At 38.8% G+C, this 25,695-nt stretch overlaps 2 protein-coding genes across 2 annotated transcripts in view; one reads left to right on the forward strand and one right to left on the reverse strand.

Annotated features, from left to right (window-relative positions):
- Nucleotides 1-25,695, forward strand: part of LOC309503372 (uncharacterized protein) — a 149,730-nt gene that overhangs the window by 78,749 nt on the left and 45,286 nt on the right. The window lies entirely within an intron of this gene.
- On the reverse strand, nucleotides 15,867-24,761 carry LOC309503344 (tripartite motif-containing protein 16-like). The gene is made up of 6 exons (XM_082176141.1): nucleotides 24,036-24,761; nucleotides 23,662-23,757; nucleotides 23,341-23,574; nucleotides 18,733-18,892; nucleotides 18,535-18,582; nucleotides 15,867-17,337 (listed from the first exon to the last, which is right to left on the reverse strand). The coding sequence occupies exons 1-6, from the start codon at nucleotides 24,744-24,746 to the stop codon at nucleotides 16,763-16,765; spliced, it is 1,824 nt and encodes a 607-aa protein (XP_082032267.1). The 5' UTR covers nucleotides 24,747-24,761; the 3' UTR covers nucleotides 15,867-16,762.

The raw sequence follows: 25,695 nt of genomic DNA on the forward strand, positions 1-25,695 counted from the left end.
AATTAATAATTCCTTTTGAGCTAAATTGACTTGTCAGAATCACTAAAATACGTTACAACAGTCTTGCAGCTTTTGAGTTGCACAGCAGAGAAGAAAGCAGCGATTTCAAATAAAGACAGCACATTTATATTTATCAGTTGGGAAGATGCTTTTATCTGAAGTGACGAACCGTGGTTTTAAGTTTGACATTTGATAAGCTTGTATATTTCTTGCCAATCAAACTCCAGACCTTGGCATTCCATTCTACCAGTTGAGCTTCAACAAGTTTATGTTTGGTATGTTTATATTTATATCCAACATGTGAAAAACATCTTTTTCACTTTAAAATAATGCTCCAGATCACTAGTAGTTCCTGCATAGTGACTAGGTAACACTTGAGTAATTAGTGATGCATTTTATGACCACGTTGAGAGTAAAGAAAGACCATTGCTAACGTGTCAGACATGTTAATGTTGTGATTAGTAATTAATTCGTAATTTTTTATAATTTGTCTTTACCTATTCGTTCTTAATGATGCCAATCTCTTTAAGTAATTATTGATTTCCTAATCAGGAACTATAGTCCTAAATTTGATATTACTTACTGATTAGTTAATATTAGTTAACAGTAGTGTTAAGTGTTAATTTAGTAATACTCATTAGTCCTGCATTACTTCCTGCATAGTTACTTATTAATGACAAACCATTATTCTAAAGTGTTACCAAAAATTGTATATGAAATTAATTTTTTAATAAATACTTTCTTATTCAAATTTGATATGAAATTGTAAGAACGTACCTCAAAACATACAGCACAGCCTGGTGTCTGAAGGGAAAGTGAGTGTTTCTGTGTGAGTGTTTCCTCAAAAGCTGCTTCAAAAGAACACCGTTCACAAGGGAGGGGCGCGTGTTCAGTTCCTGCTCTGGTGTCTTTCAGTATTGAATTACTAGTGCTTTCAATAAAAAATAAAAAATAAATAAAAAACACATTTAATCAATCATACATATTTCTATAACTAATTGCCATCTTCCTAAATTTGTCAAAAGAATCGTTTAGAAAAATGTTGTCAGCTAAAGAGAAGCTTTAAATGTCTCCCTGCAGCTGGAGACCAGAGTAGAAACTGTTAAAAAAAGAAAAAACTGTTAAAAAAAAATATAATAAAACAAAGTCTATGGTTAGTTTTTCCCTTAAATCCTCGTACTAAAATTGACTTTACATCCATTCATTTTTTTTCTTTACATGATTTTGCATTTCTGTCCACCAAAATCCCAACCAATCTTGGGTAAGATTATAATTATAAAAAAAATAATTAATTAATTGCATCTTCAACAGTGTGACTATGGGCTAGTACTCGGTGTGTTTCCAACCAGGGTCTAAATGAGGTTCCGGGTAAATATTTCCCCCTCCGAACATCCCTGCTTGCGAGATAGTACTTTCTCAAACTTCAGGAACTTTCAGGGGTGGTACTTGGGTGCTGAACATGCTGATTGGTTGAGTTCATGCCGCATTTTGATTGGTTTTCTCAACGAGTCGAATCATCAATGGAGTTTAAAAAATTTGACCGATGGACCGACGACGAGGTTCAGGCTTTATAAAGCTTGAATTCAGAGTATGAAATTCAGCGAGAATTGTAAAGTAGCGCGCAGTCCTACGTCACCGGACTATTTGCCTAATCTTCAAGGTACTTTAGACCGCGGTGGAAATGCAGACAGCAACAGGTCAGGGGGGAAAAAGTTCCTGGGACAAATTGTTTCGGGTAATTTCGGTGGAAATGCGGCTTGTCTTTCCCTTAACGTTTCTAAAAGGCAAATAAGAATTGACTTACCACAACAGCTGAAGAAACAGAAGAAGATCAATCCTCTTGATTGTTGCAAGTCCTAATATTTTGCTGAAAAGACACTTGACAACTGGAGACAGTAGCGTTGTTAACCATTATGCCAATGTGTCGGGCCCCGCAGGTTTGAGGGACCCCCTGCTGACCAAGTAAATAAATCAGTTGATGAGTTGACCTTATTTATTACATTTAAACATTGCTTCTGTGACCAAATTTAGAATTCTGCAAACATTTTTCGTTGATCAATGTTTATATGTGAAAAAGTCTAAATTAAATCTGCTCGAGTTTCAATGGAGGGACAGAAATCCCCCAGATTTTATTAAAATCAGCTATCTTCACATGTGTCCCGAGGATGCACGAAAGTCATATGGGTTTGGAACGACATGAGGTTGAGTAAATTATGGCATTTTCATCTTTGGGTGAACAAACACTAACAAATCGGCAAGCGCGCTTTGGCGCTGAGCCAGAGACAGTTTCTATTATGGTAAATGGTAAATGGACTGCATTTATATAGCTTTCACAGACCTATGGCCACCAAAGCGCTTTACATAGCCTCACATTCACCCATTCACTCACTCATTCATTCATACACCGACGGCGGTGTCAGCTATGCAAGGCGCCATCCAGCTCGTCGGGAGCAGCTGGGGTTAGGTGTCTTGCTCATGGACACCTCGACACTTGGTCAAGTGGAACCGGGGATTGAACCACCAACCTTTCGGTTTGTAGACAACCTACATGAACCACTAAGCCACTGCCGCCTATTAAATAGAAATATCCCTATTAAATATCCCCCCCAAAATCATCACCTAATCCATATCAATCGCGTGGTTTCCTCCTAGTCCTCTAAAGAGACATGATCGCTCTTTATATTTTTAACAGTTTAAATTTAGACTTCTAAATCTAATCATATTCAAGTAACATATACACTCACTCACAGCATGTCTGATAAACGAAGCTCTGAGTGAGGTGCGAAGCGAGCTCATTATCATAAGACCCAATCACAACCATTCAACGGCTCTGGAACAAATCAGGACTAGCCACGTGTGTTATGCTGAAATGCACTTTCTGTAAAGCTGCTTTGAAACAATATGTATTGTGAAAAGCGCTATACAAATAAATTTGAATTGAAAAATTTGAATTATGCTATTGTTTAAATTTAAACAAGTACTAACTTTTTTAAACATCTTTGGAAAATGCATCTATGATGCATTTGAAATAATATGATGTTGAAATCCTTGTGGGAATTTCAGTAGTTCACAACATATCATGTAATGGACAACAGCCTTTTAAGTAGCCTTTTACAAGTAGCCTACAAACAAGTAAAAGCGAACAACATTAATTTTAGGTATGCTTATTGCAATGCTTAATAATAGTTGACAAATGTTTCTAATACATTATAAGTTGGTATATTGTAAATGTTAAAAATATTAAAATACATATTTAAAATGTATTGCAGTAGGCCTAAGTGTTTATAAAGTACATATATTTTAAACACACTAAAAGCTTAATCATTTTGCTATGTTCTTACACAAAGTACTCATAAAATGTACTTTAAGTGTACTATATTTTCTTTAAATACACTAAAACGTCACTAAAAGCATTCTTGTGTTTAGCATATTTCTTAAAAATGTAACTAAGCATATATTTATTACCAAAGTACTTGTAGTGTACTTTTTAGAAATATATTAAAAGTATGCTTGTTTTTAATTATTAATTAAGTGCAAATAAATACACTTTTAAAAAATAAACAAAATTTCCACTTCAAGTATATTTTTAGAAAATATACTAAAAGTACAATTATTTTAAAGTGTGTTAAAAGTTGTATTGTGAAAATAAGTAAAAGTATTATGCTATTATACTTTTAATATATTTAAAGATAGTACATTTTTTATTGATATATCTGCAATGTACTATTGAAAAAGATAATATATTTCAAATACAATAAAGTATACTTTTCCCCCCGCTAGGGATATGTCGTTTTAACGGCATAATATGTGGTAATAACGAGATGTTATATCATTAAAACTACATAATTATGTCGTTTGGACAACATAACATCTCGTTAACGACATAATTGAGTGGAAAAATATTATGTATGCGTCACCGTATGAATCAGCTGACAGCCAGCACATTTATTGTACACGAAACATTTAATAACCAAATCCTACAAGAGCAAGTTTATGTATTGATGTCTCGTTCCAACACAACACTATCTGAAATGGGGAAAAGCAATATTTAGTCCAGGTTGTGCATGAAGGTGGTCCAAGAAACCATAAAAAAGGAAAAATAAATAAATAAAAAGTGACCAAAAGTCCTCTGTGTGCAGTGTAGAATTAATGTATATGTAAGGCATTTTACATACCCGGGTAGTGTGTATGTAAAGTAACAGCTTAGCTGTAATTGATACAGCGAATTGTGTTAGCTTAGCTAATTAACATCAATACATGTGAGCATACTAAATACGCACAAGATAAACACACAGATTAATCATCTGCATTTCAAAAATACTCTTTTTTCCCTCCATATATATATATATATATATATATATATATATACACTCACCTAAAGGATTATTAGGATCCACCATACTAATACTGTGTTTGACCCCCTTTCGCCTTCAGAACTGCCTTAATTCTACGTGGCATTGATTCAATAAGGTGCTGAAAGCATTCTTTAGAAATGTTGGCCCATATTGATAGGATAGCATCTTGCAGTTGATGGAGATTTGTGGGATGCACATCCAGGGCACGAAACTCCCGTTCCACCACATCCCAAAGATGCTCTATTGGGTTGAGATCTGGTGACTGTGGGAGCCATTTTAGTACAGTGAACTCATTGTCATGTTCAAGAAACCAATTTGAAATGATTCGAGCTTTGTGACATGGTGCATTATCCTGCTGGAAGTAGCCATCAGAGGATGGGTACATGGTGGTCATAAAGGGATGGACATGGTCAGAAACAATGCTCAGGTAGGCCGTGGCATTTAAACGATGCCCAATTGGCAATAAGGGGCCTAAAGTGTGCCAAGAAAACATCCCCCACACCATTACACCACCACCACCAGCCTGCACAGCGGTATGAAGGCATGATGGATCCATGTTCTCATTCTGTTTACGCCAAATTCTGACTCTACCATCTGAATGTCTCAACAGAAATCGAGACTCATCAGACCAGGCAACATTTTTCCAGTCTTCAACTGTCCAATTTTGGTGAGCTCGTGCAAACTGTAGCCTCTTTTTCCTATTTGTAGTGGAGATGAGTGCTACCCGGTGGGATCTTCTGCTGTTGTAGCCCATCCGCCTCAAGGTTGTGCGTGTTGTGGCTTCACAAATGCTTTGCTGCATACCTCTGTTGTAACGAGTGGTTATTTCAGTCAAAGTTGCTCTTCTATCAGCTTGAATCAGTCGGCCCATTCTCCTCTGACCTCTAGCATCAAACAAGGCATTTTCGCCCACAGGACTGCCGCATACTGGATGTTTCTCCCTTTTCACACCATTTTTTGTAAACCCTAGAAATGGTTGTGCGTGAAAATCCCAGTAACTGAGCAGATTGTGAAATGCTCAGACCGGCCCGTCTGGCACCAACAACCATGCCACGCTCAAAATTGCTTAAATCACCTTTCTTTCCCATTCTGACATTCAGTTTGGAGTTCAGGAGATTGTCTTGACCAGGACCACACCCCTAAATGCATTGAAGCAACTGCCATGTGATTGGTTGATTAGATAATTGCATTACTGAGAAATTGAACAGGTGTTCCTTATAATCCTTTAGGTGAGTGTATATATATATATATATATATATACATACAGGGAACATCATAAAATAAATTTATCAATAATTAAATCTATCAGTTTCCCCGATCTCCGTTTGTATAACGTGTATTAAAATACTTTCAATAAACAATATTTTAACTCTGTTTTTTTTCTCATTCACTATAACATATATACAATTTTCTGACCATTAATCAGTTAAAGCACATCAACAAAACATTTTATGAACAATACAGAAGTAATGTTTCTCAATCGATATCAATTGGAATTCATTTTGAAACCCATGAACATACTTCAACAATTTTATATGAAAAGTTCAAACATCTTTTGTCAGAGAACATGAAGCAGTGTCACCTCTGACGGGGAATGAAACGAGACAGAGAGAACAGCCCGGAAACTATCAGCTGTCACTCCTCGTCTAAGCGTCCTGGACACAGTGGTGAACAGAATAAAACATTAGACCACAGATCTACATGAGATGAAACCCTTAAATGATCTACTGAAGAACAGGGACAGACACAGCAGAGAATATAAAGGAAAATGGAATAGGAGACAGGTGTGGGAAATCAGCTGGTGATCTGTGCGCAGCTGCGCTGAATCAGCACTGATTGCCCAGGTCACGAGCTGCAGAAAATGACAGGACAAACACAGACAACAGGGAGAAAGAAAATAATACATTTACTAAGAGCATTGGCTGGATATGATTGGGGGGATGATAAGCAGTCACTAATTGATATATACAGAGCTATTATGAGATCAACAATTGATTATGTAAGGGATAATGTAGAGCTAGGCGGTTGTTATAGCCAATACAACCCCGACGGGCTGATCAGGACCCCAACGCGAAGCGGAGGTTATATTCACTATAACAACCGCCTCGCTCTACATTATCCCGCTTATTACATGGCTACCTACCAAATAAATCAATAATTTGACACAAAGTATTGATTTAAAAAGGAGTTTATTGATTTAAAAACAATTGTATTGCTTCCGCTAAAGAAAATAGTCCGTTCCGTCTCTACGGTTAGAATCCTGCGTCCATAGCAACACTCTGTTTTTCATGGCAACGGTGTGTTATACTTCGCAGCGGTCTGTTATCAAGAAATAACACACCGCATTCTACATTAGAATTCAACCAAGCCATGTAATAAGGATGTATAGTCTATGGAGCAGCAGCTAAGTGTCAGGATTTTGCCCTGTCAGCTTTGTCTGTGTTGTCTTTGTTTCATGTCTCTATGTTTGTGTTGTGCTTAAACACATGGCTTTGTCTTTGTTTGGGTTGGCCATGTGCTCCTGTTATTATCATGCGTCGCGTCTGAATACGTTGTTGTTTTTGGAGCTCTATCGATTTGATTTATAATTCTTGATTTTTCTCGCTGCCTGCTGTGAGTGTGCTTGCTTCGGTGCTGTAAGCTCCGTCTTAGCCTCGTATTTCCTTGTTTTGAACCATCATTTACTACAATTTCTAGTTGTTTATATTACTACTAAATACAGCTTACCCAACCCTGACATCGCTAGCTTACGTTACTACTAGCACAACACGCTAGTAATTCGCTAGCCTGTAAACGCGCCACCCGTGTGCGCTCAGCTATTTTTATTTATTTATTTTCTCTCGCGCGCTCGCGCCTTTGAGTTCAGAAAAGCTCAGGTGAGTAAGAAACACTCAACAAACACGGTGAGTAATGTCTTGTCCTGTTATTATCATGCGTTGCGTCTGAATGCGTTGTTGTTTTTGGAGCTCTATCGATTTGATTTATAATTCTTGTTTTTTCTCTTTAAACTCGCTTACAACGAATATTTTCTACTTTTCCTCACTGAGAAGCACTAATGTTACTGCTCATACCTCATTGTTACAACGCGGACTGTTGAGCAGACGCGTCTCAAGCCTATAAGTGATCCAACGCTGCATACTCTTAAAGGTTACGTCCGTGGATCACGGCTGAACGCGTCTTCTCCACACTCACTTATAAACAAAAAAATTTTTTTTTCGCCTATCGTGCGTCTACTCTACACCCCTACCACTAAAAAACCTAAAAAACCTCATAGTTACAACGCGGACTGTTGAGCAGACGCGTCTCAAGCCTATTAGTGATCCAACGCTGCATACTCTTAAAGGTTACGTCCGTGGATCACGGCTGAACGTGTCTTCTCCACACTCACTTACAAACAAACTTATAATATAAATTAGTATTAATATTGATAGCATCACTGGTAGCTTCGTTGCTAACTCACTGTCCATCTGTTAAAATGGCGAATATATCAGATGTAAGTAGTCTACCGCTTGGTGCAGGTGAGGACACATTTGAGCTGCACGCACTGCAGTCTGAGCTGGAAGCTGTTGAGAAACAGATTCACAACCTTTTATTGAGACAGGCCGAGCTGAGAGACCGGTGTTTGGCTCTTGAAACATCACGCGCCGACGCACACAAATCAGTGTTTAACGTTACTAACCCGCTGACTCCGACCGCGTCTACTCCGTGCGTTCCTCAGCATCGGTCGCAATCAGCCATGGTCTCGTTCACTCCGGCTCCAACACGCCACCACGAAGCCTGGGTGGTTCCGCAGCGGAAGACGCGAGTCAGGTTTAGACCAAGACTTTCTCCGACCCTCCCGGTTTTCGAGTTATCCACACAAAACCGCTTCTCCCCTCTACGCGAAACAGAACACGATGCTGTGATCATCGGCGATTCCATCGTTCGGCACGTACACGCTACGTTAGGTAAAAGTAAGGTGCAAAGTCACTGCTTTCCTGGTGCTCGTGTTTCTGAAATCGCTGCTCGCGTTCCCGAGATCCTGAACGGTGACGAGCGCGTCGGAACTGTGGTCCTGCACGCGGGAGTGAACGACATCAGGCTGCGCCAGACGGAGATTCTGAAGAAAGACTTCAGGAATCTAATCGATACGGTACGCAGCACATCGCCTGAAACAACGATCATTGTGTCAGGACCGCTTCCCACGTACCGACTAGGGCATGAAAATTTCAGCAGATTATTTGCGCTAAATGAATGGTTAATGTCATGGTGCAATGAGCAGAAACTGCTCTTTGTAAATAATTGGAATCTGTTTTGGGAGCGTCCTAGGCTTTTCCGTGCTGATGGCTTACACCCAAGCAGATTCGGAGCGGATCTTCTGTCAGATAACATCTCCAAAATGTTAAATACCCTTTGACTAGTAACCAAAAGTCCAAATCATAGTCTCTGCTGCACCAATTCAACTGATATAAATACTAGTGTAGAACATTGCATAGAAACCGTGTCTATTCCTCGTTTAGTGAGATCAAATAATAAATCTAATGCAGGATCTAGGAAAAATCTAATTGTTATTAAAACAGAAAATGTTGCTATTAGTAAACAAAAACTATTTCTAAAGCTAGGTCTTCTAAACATTAGATCACTCACACCTAAGGCAGTTATTGTAAATGAAATAGTCACAGATAATAGCTTCGATATACTTTGCCTTACTGAAACCTGGCTTAAACCAAATGATTATTTCGGTATTAATGAGTCTACTCCTCCTGGATACTGTTATAAGCATGAGCCCCGTCTGATTGGTCGTGGCGGAGGTGTTGCAACCATTTATAAAGATATTCTAAATGTTACCCAGAAAACGGGTTATAAGTTTATTTCATTTGAAGTACTTGTACTAAATGTTACGCTCTTAGATGTTAGAAAAACATCCCTATTATCTCTAGCCTTGGCTACCGTATATAGACCGCCAGGGCCTTACGCTGATTTCCTAATAGAGTTTGCAGATTTTCTCTCAGACCTATTAGTCAATGTCGATAAAGCACTAATTGTTGGAGATTTTAACATACACGTAGATAATCCAAATGATGCGTTAGGAGCTGCGTTTACAGATTTATTAAATTCATTTGGGGTCAAGCAAAACGTCACCGGACCAACTCATCGTCTTAATCATACACTCGATTTAATTATATCACATGGAACCGATCCAACCGATATAGATATCATTCCACAAAGTGATGAAGTCACTGATCACTACATGGTAACTTGCATATTACGTACTGCTGTAATATGTCATGCGGCGTCGCGTTATCAACCAGGCAGAACAATCCTCCCATCCACCATAGATAATTTCTCAAATTGCTTATCTAATCTATCTCAGCTGCTGCCTGAACCCAAACAAACAGATGAACTAGAAGAACTAACTAGCACTATGAGCACCATTCTCTCTAGAACATTGGATGTGGTTGCACCTATTAAATTAAAAAAGGTCAGAGAGAAAAATAAAGCACCATGGTATAACAATACTACGCATGTTTTAAAGAGAGAAACCCGTATTTTAGAGCGTAAATGGAAACAAACTAATTTAGAGGTCTTTAGAATCGCGTGGAAAGACAGTATGTCACGTTATAAAAAGGCCCTAAAAGCGGCCAGGGCTGAGCACCTCCGCAAACTAATAGAAAACAACCAAAACAATCCAAGGTTTTTATTTAACACCGTGGCTAGACTAACAAATAAACAGACGTCACCCGAACAAAATATCCCGTTACAGTTCAGTAGTAATGATTTCATGAACTTCTTCACTGAGAAAATAGAAAGCATCAGAACCACAATTGTAAACGTTCAATCTTCAATCGCGCCTTATAATTCAGCTTCAATTATCACCCCGAAAGAACAATTACAGTGCTTTACAACTATAGAACAAAAAGAGTTAAATAAACTTATCACTTCATCTAAAACAACAACATGTTTATTAGATCCTATACCAACTAAACTACTGAAAGAAGTGTTACCTGTAGTGGAAGAGCCTCTCCTCAATATTATTAACTCGTCTTTATCTTTAGGTCATGTTCCAAGAACATTTAAACTGGCAGTTATAAAACCTCTCATTAAGAAACCACAATTAGATCATAATAATCTAGCAAATTATAGACCCATTTCAAATCTTCCATTTATGTCTAAAATATTAGAAAAAGTGGTGTCCGCTCAACTGGGCTCTTTCTTGCAACAAAATGAGATCTATGAAAAGTTTCAGTCTGGATTCAGACCGCATCATAGCACTGAAACTGCGCTCGTTAAAATCACAAATGATTTACTTTTAGCTTCTGACCAAGGCTGTATCTCAATACTAGTTTTACTTGATCTTAGTGCTGCGTTCGATACTATAGATCATACATTACTCTTAGATCGACTACAAAATTATACTGGTGTTCAAGGACAAGCACTAAGCTGGTTCAAATCATACCTATCTGACCGCTACCCTTTTGTCTATTTAAATGGAGAAAAATCGATCATAACTCCAGTAAACTATGGAGTGCCGCAGGGATCTGTATTAGGCCCTCTGTTATTTTCAATATATATGATGCCACTTGGAAATATTATAAGGAAACATGGAATTAGTTTCCATTGTTATGCTGATGACACTCAAATATATATTTCATCACGGCCGGATGAAAACGCTAAATTTTCCAAATTGACAGAGTGTGTTAAAGATATAAAAGATTGGATGACCCGTAATTTTCTTTTATTAAATCCAGACAAGACAGAGGTAATACTTATCGGTTCAAAAAACCGCCCACAAAACCTCGCACAATACAACTTTAACATCATAGGATGTCCTGTTACTTTATCCTCTACAGTAAAAGACCTGGGAGTTATACTCGATTGCAACCTGTCTTTTGAAAATCATATTTCATATGTTACAAAAACAGCATTTTTCCACCTTAGAAACATTGCTAAGCTACGTGATATGCTATCAGTTTCTGATGCAGAAAAGTTAGTTCATGCATTCATGACCTCGAGACTAGATTACTGTAATGCTTTATTAGCTGGTTGTCCTGCATCCTCAATAAACAAGCTACAGTTAGTCCAAAATGCCGCCGCTAGAGTTCTTACTAGATCAAGAAAATATGATCATATAACACCGATTTTATCATCACTGCATTGGTTACCTATAAAGTTCCGTATTAATTACAAGGTATTGCTACTGACCTATAAAGCCCTAAACGGCTTAGCTCCAGTCTATTTAACGGATCTTCTATCACCCTATAATCCATCGCGCTCTTTAAGATCACTAAATTCAAGGCTTTTGGTCATACCTAGGATATCCAGAACCACCAAAGGAGGGAGAGCATTCTCACATTTGGCTCCAAAACTCTGGAATAGTCTTCCTGATACTGTTCGTTGCTCAGACTCGCTCTCCCAGTTTAAAACTAGATTAAAGTCGCATCTCTTCAGCCAGGCATTCATATAATCCTACAGTTCAAACTACAATCCGGCCTCTAGCTCATAAATGCCAGAGGAGAACTGGCCCCCGACTGAGCCTGGGTTCTCCCAAGGTTTTTTTTCTCCATTATGTCACCTGATGGAGTTTTAGGACACCATTAGGTCACTTGATGAAGTTTTTCGGTTCCTTGCCACTGTTGCCTTTGGCTTGCTCAGTTGGGGATATTTTGGGGATATTTAATTTAATTTTATCAATCAATAAATTCCTCTTGAAACAAACTTTGTTGTATTATTTTAATTTAATACTGTGAAGCTGCTTTGATACAATCTGTATTGTGAAAAGCGCTATACAAATAAACTTGACTTGACTTGACTTGACTCCTCTGTTCCTGCCTCCTTGTTTCCCGGTACCACGCCCCCTTGTCTAGTTGAGTCCTCATTTGTCTGAGTGTTGTCATCTGTTCTTCATGTTCTCCTCTCCTTGAGTCCTCGTTTACATGAGTGTGTTCACCTGTTCCTTGTCTGAGTGTGCTCACCTGTGCCTCTTGTTCTTAGCTTCCTTTATATGTGCGCTCTTTCCCTCGTGTTGCCAGTTTGTTAGATGTTGTGCTACTGTGTACTTCTGTGTTCTATTGTTTGGTGTTGATTTGTCACTCTTGTCTGTGCTCTCTCACCCAGCTCCTGTACCTGAGTTTCCTTGTGGAGTTATTTCCTCATTCTCGTCTGTGAATCCAGGCGTCTGGAGGTCGTTTGGAATTTCGTCATCTAGTTCCATTTGTACACGCCCTGGGTTTATCCATGTCACCCTTCCTCTCCTGAGATTGTTTATCCTGGTTGCCCGTCTGCTATATGTGGTGTTTTGAGTATAACCCGTTTCTACCTGTCGCCAATAAACTGCTTGCTTGCGTTTGGATCTGCAACTCTCGTTCTGACAGAACGAATCGACCACATCTTGTCATCTGTCAACTGTCTTGTTAATAAACCTGTTAACACTCATTCTGCATTTGAGTCCTCCTTCATAGATCCGTAACACTAAGACAATAAAACGTAGACAGATTACAGTATAGAGCTCTATGGCTGTGTATTGGAGCCATAAAATCAACCCCCATTAATGCTGTTCTAATAGAAGCAGGTGAAATACCATTGGAGCTCAGAAGAGAAACAATTATCACTTTCATACTGGATTAGGTTAAAAGGACGTGGAGAGGAAAACACCACAAAAATAACAATTCAGAACTCCTGGGAATATGACAAATTTAAGAGAAGTCGATGGACATTGAAAGGAAGAGCTAGGAAATATGTCTTGGAGTCTATAGAGTTCACTAGGACTTCCCCAATTAGTAATATTCCACCATGGCTTTATCTAGCAACAGAAGTAGATTTATATAATAGAAAATAAAGAGAATGGCAAGCGAATGAAGTGGGTAACAAAGCTAGTCTATATGTAATAAATAAGTGTTTCAACTACCTTAAAATTTCCACAGATGGGTCAAAGAATAAGCAAGGGAGTGTGGGAACCGGTGTATTCATTCCTGAGTTTAAAATATCCATTGCTAAAAGACTTTCTGATTATTTTTCAGTTTACACAGCAGAATTAGTGGCAGTTATAATAGGGTTACAATGGTTGAAGAAGTTAAACCGGTGTAAACTCCACCCACTGGCCCAAAGACGGTCTCCAGTGTCGTGGTCAGAAGGAATTCAGCGTGTAAGTCTTTTCGGGCGCTTCTGGAAAAATCACTTTAATTTATTAAACAGTCGATCTCTAATTTTAATTCTGACCCCATAAATAATTTAATCTGACTCCAAATTTAAATGACTCTTTAATTTTTACTGATTTTTCCCCTTAACAGCTGATCAAAAGATGAATTGTGATTTAATTTAGATCTTTTATTATTCTTGACATTCCATACTTTCAGTTATTAATGCATTATGGACCCAATGCCGCATAGAGATCACATCGGCCGGATCGAGTTTCTCACGGACACAAATTTGCTAATTCTGATTTTAGGCAGTGGATGTAGGGTTTGCTAATACCTCTAAAGTCGGTTGCCTACTGCTCACACGAACAAAAAAGTGTAGTTTATTTTAGCCATTTCCATACAACTTGCTAAATCAGTGATAGACAGAAATCAAAAGGTCTTAAGATGACGTGCCTACTGCTCCGTTCATACATGCGCCTTTAGTTTGACCTACCTTAACTAAGATTTGCGGTAGCATCAGCCTCCTAAATTTACTAAAATAATGATTTCAGAATACTTCAGAATAAATCAAGATGTAACATTTATTTTGCCAGGCAGGGTTAAGCATCAATTAAAAGGATTAAACAGAATACACAATACATAACTGATCAGCATAAAATACAAACATAATTCAAAATGCAATATCAAAAATAGTTTAAGAGTCAGCATAACTGGCAATAGAGACACACAGCAACAGTGTGGGAAGTTCTGTTTACAGATGCTTCCCTTGAGTGGTTTGCCAATTCTCTTTAAATACCCAAGTGGAGCAAAAGAACAATAAACATCTAGCACCCAAATATTTATTCAGCTTTTGCTGGACCCTTTCTCGTGCCCCAAGTGGTCACGCCTGAGTTTGGGGGATAAACACAAAGGGTTATCTATGATCTATTGTTGGGGCATCTCCCACATCAGAAGAACAGGCATTGTTTTCTTTTTTCTGACTGTTCTGCTGCTGCGGGAATGAAACATCTTTACCATTCGCACCAGAAGTATTTATTTTGACCTCTCATAAAACAACTGGAGACAGTAGGTTTGTGTGTTTTGCATGACTGAATGAGACCTGGAGGGGAGAAGATAGCGTGAGGGGTCAGGAACTCAGAATGGGGGGAAGAGACAAGATTGGAGAAGTTGTGTTGTGCTCTCTGTCCCATAAATCTCTTCTTCAGATTAGTATGTTTATTGTTTTATTGCAGGTTAGAATTCTTGAATTCAGTCTTAGTAAAAATCCATCCTTACACCGGATAGGGTGGTAATTTGCTCTGATTCAATCGCTGTTTTGGGAAGCATCCAGTCGAGGAAAAGGGATAGAGATGATCTTATCACAGAACTCGTTCAAAATTGTTTTAGGATCCATAGATAAGATTAGCCTGGGTTTCCCCATGCTGCCTATGACGACGTCTATGCAACACACCGAAGCAGTTTGTTTATATCTATGGATCCAACATGGCATCAGACGCGAAGTTACCTTTCGATGCAGCCTTAGATAGTGTTCTTAGTAGATTAGTCTTCTTCAGCCATCGTCTTCTTCCTCGTCGAATTTCTGCCGCTCTACATACGTCATCTGGTATAATTGAAACGATTGGCTATGAGCTACGTACAGGCGCATTTGATAGACATTCGTAGCGCCCAATAAACGGCTCTGGGCATTCGTAAACCACGCCTCAAATACGAGAAAATGAACATGTGGTTCCCAGACCACGTCTCAGTGAGAAAGAGGTCTGACGTTAGCCAGGCTAAGATATGATATTGATGTGCAGTTTTGTTGGGTGCCAGCTCATGAGGGACTGAAAGGAAATGAGGATGCTGACTTGCAAAAAAAGAAATTACAATATCAATTACATTAGGAAAAGGAGAAGGGAAAGCCCTGATTAAGAATAAAGGCATGGAGATTTGGCAGGAAAAGTGTGATGAAGATTTGAAAGGAAGGAGATATTATAAAATTAAAAAATCTGTTAAAATAAAGATCTATAAAGAAAAGAACAGAAGAGGGGAAATAATAATAACAAGACTCAGATTAGATCACACAGGATTAAATAGTATGTTGGCTGTTCTAGGGAAAATAAATAGTAATAAGTGTGCTAACTGTGGAGATAAAGAAAATATAGATCATGTCATCATGCACTGTTCCATATATGAATCCGACAGAAGAAAATTACATGACAAAGTAAGAGGAACAGGACGGGTGTGGGATCTAAAAGGGGTTTTGGGAACAGAAGGGGAGGTAGAAGGGGTAAGAGAGATCTGGAGGGCACTTTCACCTTTTTAAAATGCACTAGATTGAATAATAAAAGTGACATGGTGATTCACACTCTTGTACAGTAGGTGGCGGTATGCACCTTTAAAAGTTGTTTGCGATCCGCTAGAAGAAGAAGAAGAAGAAGAAGAAGAAGAAGAAGATAACGCACCCTGAACCGGCAGGTTCTTATAGGGGATTATATAAACAGGTTTTAAGGGGATCTTCTGGAACTTATGACTGTTCAAGACTTCAGATTTGTCCATAAAAAGACTAATGAATTATGAGGGGATTTACAAAGATGAAGACCTCAAGAACTCAGATTGTGAACACAAGGCTGACATGAGGAGATCAAGGCAGACGCTGACTCTCAGGAACGGCCTCTCCGGTGTTAGATGCTCTTGCTATTAGCATTTCCAGCAGACAAAGCTTGTAAACGATTTGTCTTTGACTTTGTTTTCTTTTCTTTTTATATATTAGTACTTTGTATGTTAACTATTTAACCTGTAGTTAATAACAATATATTTAATTGAAATTAAAAAGTTCACCTGCCAAAAGTCTCAGAGATTGAGCTGAACTGAACACGGAGAAGTATTCTGTGACCTATTTACTCTAAGTGTGAAAATTCAAATGCTTATGATTTAGGACAGATTTGACTTTAACCTTACTAACCTGATAATAATCAAAATTAGGTAAAAGGTGTTTAAAAATGATGCACCATAAAACAATACATATACGCATACATATACACACATATACATATACACATATACATATACACAAGGCACACATAAGAAATAATGAGACGAAATAATATTGTTATTGAGTTTAGCAGGGAATATTATATCATCTTCAAGCTCAGCACTTACTCAACCATAATCTGAACATGTTATTTCACTGACAGAAGCTCAGCTGTAGTATTAATGTAATAAAGAGAAAGTATGAGACTCTATAACATCTCAGAGTTTATGATTTATCATGCAGCTCAAAGTATTATGGGTAGAATCTATCCTGATTCATCAACACAGTTTCACTGATGATCCAGTACCAACCAAAAACCCAGGATAGAGCGGTTGAGTGAATGTGGTCTGGACTGTGTGGATGAGGCTCATCGTGTCAGAGACGCTGTAGAAGGACAGAGTTCCTGCACTGTGATCCACATACACTCCTATTCTAATGTGATCCACACACACTCCTGTTCTACTGTGATCCACACACACTCCTGTTCTACGGCTGATGGGCTTTACAGGGAGTTTAGTCTGTATGTTATTGTGTCTGAATGAGTATCTGTCAGAAGAGCAGATCAAACTCCAGGACTGATCATTACGTCCAAACACACACTCATCACCCCATCCCTTCCTGCTGATGCTCTTATATGACACTGATATATCCACACGTTCACCACTGCACTCAATCTCCCAGTAACAGCGTCCACACACACTCTCTCTACACAACACCTGAAGATGATCAAATCTGTCTGGATGATCAGGATACGACTGAAGCTTTGGGAAAGTGACAGTAATCACTCTGTTCCTCTCAGACAGACGGAGGTAATTATTCACTGTGTTCAGATCCAGATTGAGCTGATGGGAATCTGATGGAGATAAAACACATCAGAATCAGGAATTATGAATCTGTCTGATCTTTTAATGTATCTGAACTCTTCATGTTCAATATATCATCAGTTTCTCAGTGCAGTTTACCAGATATCCTGAGCAAATCATCATTTACATGATCAACTCTAAAACTCTTCTGTCATGTTTTCTTTCACTTCTCCAGAAAGAACATGAACACACTCAGTGAGTTTTTCTGCTTGTTTTCTCAGTGACTTACATTGTAGGAAGTCGTTCCTGGTCCTGGGAACAATGTTGGAGAACATGAACACACTCAGGGCCCTTTAACGATCTGAAACACAAGTAACTTTGTGGGCGGGTCTTGGGCGCTGTTGCTATTATACCGGCGGGATAAATTACTCTTGCACCCGACGCAAATCTAAAATGGGTTGGTCTGAAGTAGCTACATTACTCATAGGTGTGGTTTGGGCGTAACGTGAAGTAAACCAATCAGAGCGACATCTCACATTCCCTTTAAAAGCAGGCGCGCTTGTTCCATGGCGGCTTGCTATTATAACGGCGGGTTTGCCAGGAGCCAGGAGCGGTTCACAGCCGAGGAGACCGACGTTCTCGTCAGGGCCGTAAAACACAGAGAAGTGACATTGGAGAAACCCACCCAAAATAGCTTCGGTTAAACAGGCGTATGATAATTTGGGTAAGTGTGTAAGCTAGATTTATGCCTATTTTTTCACAACTTCATGGACACAACAATGATTTCCCTCGTGTGTTAATATTTTTCCTTGTAATAATGTTGCCTATGATTTGCAAAAATGAAAACTGCTGCTTCTGTGTAGATGAGAGAATCAAAGTGTATGTGCGTTGTGCACACGCTACATTATGGCCAAGCATGCGCCCTCAAAATAGCATTTGAATAACATGCGCAACGCGCCACTGACTTTAGACTAGGTTTTTCCTGGTCTGTGGCGGAATCGTTTTCTAAATCTGCAAAATAGCACCAGGGAACGTTTGCGCCGGAACACGCCTCCTCTTTTCGCTGAACCGCACCCGGGAGCGCAAGTTCATTCCCTAATTTACCGACGTGCGTCTGTGGAGGGAAAAGTCAGCTGTGCGCGGGTGCAAAATAGGAATGATACATGCGTCAGTGTACAAAGTCAATAGCGCTGGGTGCAAGATAGAGCCCTCGGTGAGTTTTTCTGCTTGTTTTCTCAGTGACTTACATTGTAGGAAGTCGTTCCTGGTCCTGGGAACAATGTTGGAGAAAGTGACTGTGGAAATCAACAGACATGAAGAGTGTGATTATCATGTCAAGAGAAAATGATCCCTGCATCCGTTCCAAAGACATTTCTAATATGATCTTCTACATGATCTGAGATGATGGAGGATCATTTCTGAGAGCAGAATCTCCAGGACTTTACCTCTGTCAGAGATCTTCTTCAGCTCCTCTTTGCAGAAATCCTCCAGTTTGTCTCTCAGCTGACGGACAGATTCTCTCACGCCATCAAAAGAGGAGAGAGAACTGAAGAGATTGTCATTTACGTCTGTAGATTCAGGAGGAGCTGAGAGAGACTGGAAACTCTAGAGAAATCAGAAATCAAAGCTCATCACCTCCACACTTCATCAATAACCTGCTCTACTGTCAGATTTGTGTGGCTCTTGTTGATCTTTAGTAACTCTCCTCAATCCAGCACTTTCACAGCATCAGCTTCATTCTTCTCATATTCATTATGTGACATTAGAGACACAAGTTCTAGCGTTTGCCATTTACACTATATGTGAACTTCCAAGGAAATCAATATAAGCTCAATATTAGCTTGAGAAATACATAATTTTTATTAGAAATACTGTGATCATAATTCCAAATTCAGTGTGTTTTGAAATTATATATTTAAAAAATAAATTTAATAAAACATTAAATTAAAATGAATGACAGCAGCAGTGAAATAAAGCAAAAAACACACACAAAAAAAACAACACAATTGTCCAGAAAACACAAAAGTGATTCATTTAGATGTGGAAATAAAATCTAGAGGTCAGTAATATACCAACATCTCTCTCACATTAAATATTTTAAATAAGCATATTATGATCAAATGCATCAATCTCCATCTTAGCTGTATTATATGTATTATATTTGTGTGATGAAAAGGCATTAATATGATATTTTTGTCTTTGTTAATTTAATTTACTATGAAATGGGAAGTACTAATCAATCATTTAATATATGCTTGGATTTGGGGTAATTTAACTTTTAATAAAGGACTTTAAGTTTTATTGAAAAAATAATAGGCTACTGTTGCATTATTGAAAGTGAAGAAACAATACTGTTGTATTATTAAAGGAAATAATATAACATTTCTCATTTTATTCTAAACATTGTCCATTTATTTTTCGTTGAATACATCGTGTGTCTAGAGATTGGCTTTATTTAAAAGCACACTGAATTAATTTGACATGAAGTGAATACAGAGCAAGGTTTTTTATTAGTGATCGGCAGCGAGTGATGAGGAGAGAGGAATGATCAACTAGAAATCTCAATAGAAGCAAGAATCAGAAGGCCTTTTATTGTGGCCAGCCTAAGGCACACCTGTGCAATAATCAGCATCTTGATATGCCACACCTGTGAGGTGGATGGATTATCTCAGCAAAGGAGAAGTGCTCACTAACACAGATTTAGACAGATATGTAAACAATATTTGAGAGAAATAGGCCTTTTGTGTACTTAGAAAAAGTCTTAGATCTTTGAGTTCAGCTCATGAAAAATGGGGGCAAATACAAAAGTGTTGTGTTTATAATTTTGTTCAGTGTATTAACAACTGACAATGCTGCAGTCAATGTATGATTATTTTTTTCTTCTGAGCTTTTTAGTTTTTCTAAAACCTGCAGCTGTAGTTTGCCTTTTTTGTCACTTAATATTCATCAATATTATTGATCTGCCTGCACTGACACCGTTGTCTGAGAACTGAACTGAGCTGGACGATGGCATCACTGTTTTCTCCAGAGCGGCTGTATAGATAAATTAACTAAATAGATAACTAATGATTTACAATGGAAATGAATCAACACTGAACTCACTTAAGCTGGACAATATTCTTCTAGATCTGCTGTACAGCCAAAACTAACTTTGTTGCATTATTTTCCTGTAATCAATATAAAGCTGCTTTGAAACAATCTGTATTGTAAAAAGCACTATAACAAATAAAGATGACTTGACTTGAAATAATTTTGTCAGATAAATACCTTCACTAAGTTTAGTGTTTTGATCTTCCCTCATGTTTTAAACTATTTAAAAAATATAAATATAAAAAAGAAAATCCTCATAATTTGATAGTTTAAGCAAACTTGTAGGGTCATTTAAAAAAAAGAAACTCCACACATCACTTTTGGCCACTACTGTATGTTTTGTGTGGTCAGTGCCACAATAGGGCTATTTCAGACCCTGGTTACTGTGGACTGATGAGCTCAAGTCATCACCGGTGCACTGCAACCTTTTGCTAAAAATTCGTTATTACTTTCATTTCAGCAGTGAGAGCATTGATTTGTAGAGTGGGAGAAGCTATTACATTTCTTAAAAGTCTGTTACAAAAAGAATACCTTGATGATCAAGCTTTTATCGTTTGATCAACTCTGTCATCATTTAATTCCAATACATCATTGGCCCTGTTTTAAGAATCTAAGCTCATGGTCTAAAGCGCACGGCGCAAGTGCACTTAGATTGTGTCCGAATCCACTTTTGCTAGTTTAAGGACGGGAAAAATGGCCGGCGCTCCCGGCGCATGGTCTAAAAGGGTCGTCCCTATTCTCTTAATGAGTAATGGGTGTGTTTTGGGCGTAACGTGCAATAAACCAATCAGAGTCTCATCTCTCATTCCCTTTAAAAGCCAGTTGCTATTTGCAAGCAGAAAAACTGAACGCTTCTCTAGTGAGGAAACGGATCTTGTAGCGACACTGACTTGGCATCCGGCCAGATGTTCTGAACTAGCGAATCCTGATTTGCAAAACACAGCTCGTTTCTTCTTGAGTAAACAAAGAGCATTCCGTTTACGACCCCTTTGGGGCATGTTGACCAGCGAGGGCGCCGCTTGGGCGAGCCTCGCTAGCACATGACACATTTATAACAAGCCGAGCGTTGAGCAAAAGGGTCGACCTAGTCCCTTGATTCAAATCTCACCAACTCACGGGACTCACATCCTGACCACCCCCCGAAAGGGTGGGGGAAAGGACAAGAGTTCACAAAAGCAGCCTGAATTCTGAATGACACACACACACACACACATACATACACACACACACATTGCCATATATGGACTTCCACTAGTAAAATTTAATTTTACCAACTATTACAACTGTATAAAGAGTGTTCCGGGTGATTTGCATGTTCACCAGTGTGATGTTAGAATAGTTGTGGTTTTTGGATTACAGTAAGGTAATCTTAAAGTGCCTTTGTTCAACAAAAGAATGTATCTCTATGTTGCTATCTTTGTCAATATTCGTCCTTAGTATTGTTTTAATCCCCTTTGCACGACGAAGGAGATTTTTGATAAGAGACTGTGATAAACGTTATGGTTCCATGCGTTTTAATTCCCCGAGGATAATATCATATTTTGCCCTCTCTGATTCCACACGAGGGTCGGGCTGCATTAACACACAAAGAGAATCTTCCCGCTCGGAATGCTCTAAGATGATTCGTCCTCCACGAAAAAGGAAGCGTACACGGGACACTGATAAAAAGTCCAAACCTTCAACCTTCTCTCTCTTCTCCCTCCTCCAAAACTTTGGAAACCCAAGTCCGGACCGGCTTCGGCCTGCTTCTGCTTCTCTTCTCTTTTATTTCTTTGTATGTTTTTCTATAGTCTAGTTTCGTTTTCCGATTCGCCTCTGTTCATTCACGAGCTGAATGAACTTAGCCTGAATCATTCCCGGCAACTTCACCTCGGAAGACACAGCACGCGCACGCCTCCCCTCAGACGACTCACGCTGCTCTTAAAGACACACGTAGGACTCTGCCTTCCTTCCTCATACAAAGAGAACCATATGCAAGTATCGATTATTGAATTGAACTTTTAATGTGATTTCTTTGTGGTCTCTCAAGGGTTACTGTCTGTGATTTTTGACATAGCCTACTGCGATCTCTGATCGCAGATTTTTGCTTTCACTTCCGATCTCATCTCTCATCCTTCTCTCTCTCTCTCATCCTTTCTCTCATCCTTTTCTGTCATTCTATCTTTCTCTAATTCTGATCATTTTATTCTCTCTCTCACTGTTATTCGTTATCTTGTATTGTTTAACTGTATTTTATGTACATAGACATATAATCCGTGTGTCTTGTGTAGTTTAATGTATTCCTTAGTTCGATGTATTAGTCCAATTATTAAATTCCATATGTCCTTGATTGACTCATGTCAATTTTAATTGCCCATGTTGCGAAGTCACTGAAATGTTCGATCTTAGCTATATGCTTTATCTTGGTACGATTTAAGTAACCTAATTTCACAAACACAGAGAGTTGTTTTTTTTCAAGGCCTGGAAAAGATACTCTTTCTTGTGTTTGTAAGAAGGATAATTTTCCTTGAGAGTTAAGTTAATCTTACGTTTAATGTTTGCTGGACAAACAGATTGTTTGATAACTAAATTAATTCCATTAAAGTTATCCCATAACTTCGAGCTGAAATAAGACTATTGATGTATTAATGACGAACCATAACCCGTTATGGTAATCATTCATACAGTATATCAATCTAGTTCAGCTGCGATAAATTAATGTAACTGTAATATGCAAAATATTAATCATATTCATGATTAATTATTACAATTCCCTATAGATAATTTGAGCTAATATTAATATTAATGTACAACCCATTGTTGCTACAATCTGCTCGTGCGCGAGGTTAAAGTGCGCAAGCAAACCATCTACGGGACAAAGTGTAAGTGTTCGTGCGTTGTGGACCCACCTACAGGCGCATATTAGTAACGCGCTCTTTAAATAACAAAACAAATATTGTCCTGTTCTTCTCGATCTCTGTTACCTGCAGGAAATGTATGTGATCCTGTGTGTGTGAAAGCTGCTCCAGCTCAGCGTCTCTCCTCCTCAGATCATTGATCTCCTGCTCCAGTCGCTCCAGTCGTTCTTCAGCTCGACTCACTGCAGTCTTTTCCTGATCTCTGATCCGCTGTGTCGCCTCAGAGCGGCTTCTCTCAATGGAGCGGATGAGCTCAGTGAAGATCCTCTCACTGTCCTCCACTGCTGTGTGTGCAGAGCGCTGTTAGGACACACATCACAATCACACAGTGAGCTTCAGTGAGTCCTGACTGAGACTTCTCAAACTTCTCTTCTTCTCCAGACTCACCTTATGAGACTCTACAGCCTCTCTCAGCTGCTGAAGATCTTTCTCTCTCTGCTGGATCCTCTGCTGGAACGACCTCTGCGTCTCCTTCAGCTGCTTCTGCAGCACAAACCAATAACACAGATGGCACTTTATACTGGCACTATATCATCATGTGAAGAGTAAAAAAATTAAGTTTGTGTTGATAAATGTTTACGGTGTATTTTCACCATATTTTCTGTAAAGTTAAATGTGAAGCTCAAATACGCTCAGCAGTGAAAGTCCACTTGCAGCTTCTGTTCACTTCTGTGACGTCTGCAGTGTGAATGATGTTTCCTGATCATATGGTGCCAATATAAACAGTGTCAACATTATTTCATCAGTGTGTAGTTTCATACCTGTTTCTCTGTCCTCTGTGCTGCAGCTGATACAGTGTCGTGGTTTTTATGTTCTTCCATCAAACACAGCACACATATAAACTTCTGGTCAGTGCGACAGAAAACCTCAAGGAGTTTATCATGTGTTTGGCAGATCATCTCCTGCAGTCGTCCAGTGGCATCAGTCACTTTATGTGGCTTACGGGAGAAATATTCCTCATGACGCTCAAAATGAGTTTGACAGTAAGACTCCAGACACACCAGACAGGACTTGACGGCTTTGTGTTTTCTTCCAGTACAGACGTCACACTGCACATCTCCAGCTCCAGCGTAACAGTCAGCAGGAAGTTTAGTCTTCTTCAGTTTCTCCACCACTTCAGCCAGCATGGTGTTTTTGGCTAAAGCAGGTCTTGGACTGAAGGTCTGTCTGCACTGAGGGCAGCTGTAGACTCTCATCTGATCCTCCTGATCCCAGCAGCCTGTAATACAGATCATACAGTAACTGTGTCCACAGGGAATGGCCACTGGATCCTTCAGGAGATCCAGACACACTGGACACAGGAACTCATCCTGAGAAAATCTGGCTTCTGCCATTTTACTGCACGAATACTGAGACACAAACACACAACAGCTCAACTGCACTTTAGTCTCTTTCCCGAACTCTTCCTGCTTCCTGGTTCTTTGTTTGAGTGACGTGTGCAAAACAGGTTTATCAAGTCTATAAACCCTCATAAAGCCTCATTCCTGCTGAGTTCAGATTCTACAACAGTAAATGCAAAAACCTTCACTGTAAACCCTAATGCTCAAAATAATTAATTGGTAATTGGTGAATTTAAAATAAATATATTTTATATGTATTTAGAACTTTCTTTTTCTTCTGAGTTTACAAAACTGACACATTGTAAGTAATCTGAATTTGAGTTTTATTAACTTATTTCTTTGAATTTAGACAAACTTATATATAACTGAAACTGGGCTGGGATTTCTACAGTATATCTCAGCATGCTTTGTAATTGCTTAAATTAAGTGTTATATAATGTTTTTTTTTTTTTTTTTGCAAGATTAATGTTAAGTGGGAGATGTAGTAGTGTTTAATGATTTGCTATGCTAATTTAGAAGAGTTTCTATTATGTGGTGTTTTTTAGGGGGTTTCCATCATGGTGACGAGTGGAGCATGAGTTTGGTTTGAGAACAGATATATTATATGTTACATATTGTCGTACTCATTCAACAATTGTTATGCTAAACAAAATAAAATTCTGCCAGTTCTGCTAACTTAAACTTTGAATTTCTTAACTTAAAATTTTGTATGTAACCAATTACCTAAAATATTTTGAGTTCCCTTTCAAGCTGCGTCGAGACTGTGTGATTGCGTCATGAAGCACATATGAAATCAGTCCAATGGTGTGATGAGACATCATAGGCGGGTGACGTCACAGACCAGGGGCCTCATGTATCAATCTTGCGTACGCACAAAAACGTTGCGTACGCCAGCTTTCACGCTCACGGTCGTATGTACTAACAGTGAAATTAACGCGAGAATGTGCGTTCCTCCACGCCAATTTCATGACTGGCGTCCGTACATTTCTCATTGTTTTTGTCCGTTGGCGACTCTTACAGGCAATGAAGTGAAGTTGCAAACATTACACAACGAATTGTTCTACAAGTCTATCGCACCACC

This window comes from Leuciscus leuciscus (genome assembly GCF_965113295.1).
Source record: "Leuciscus leuciscus genome assembly, chromosome: 7".
In the NCBI taxonomy this organism is placed as follows: domain Eukaryota; kingdom Metazoa; phylum Chordata; class Actinopteri; order Cypriniformes; family Leuciscidae; genus Leuciscus; species Leuciscus leuciscus.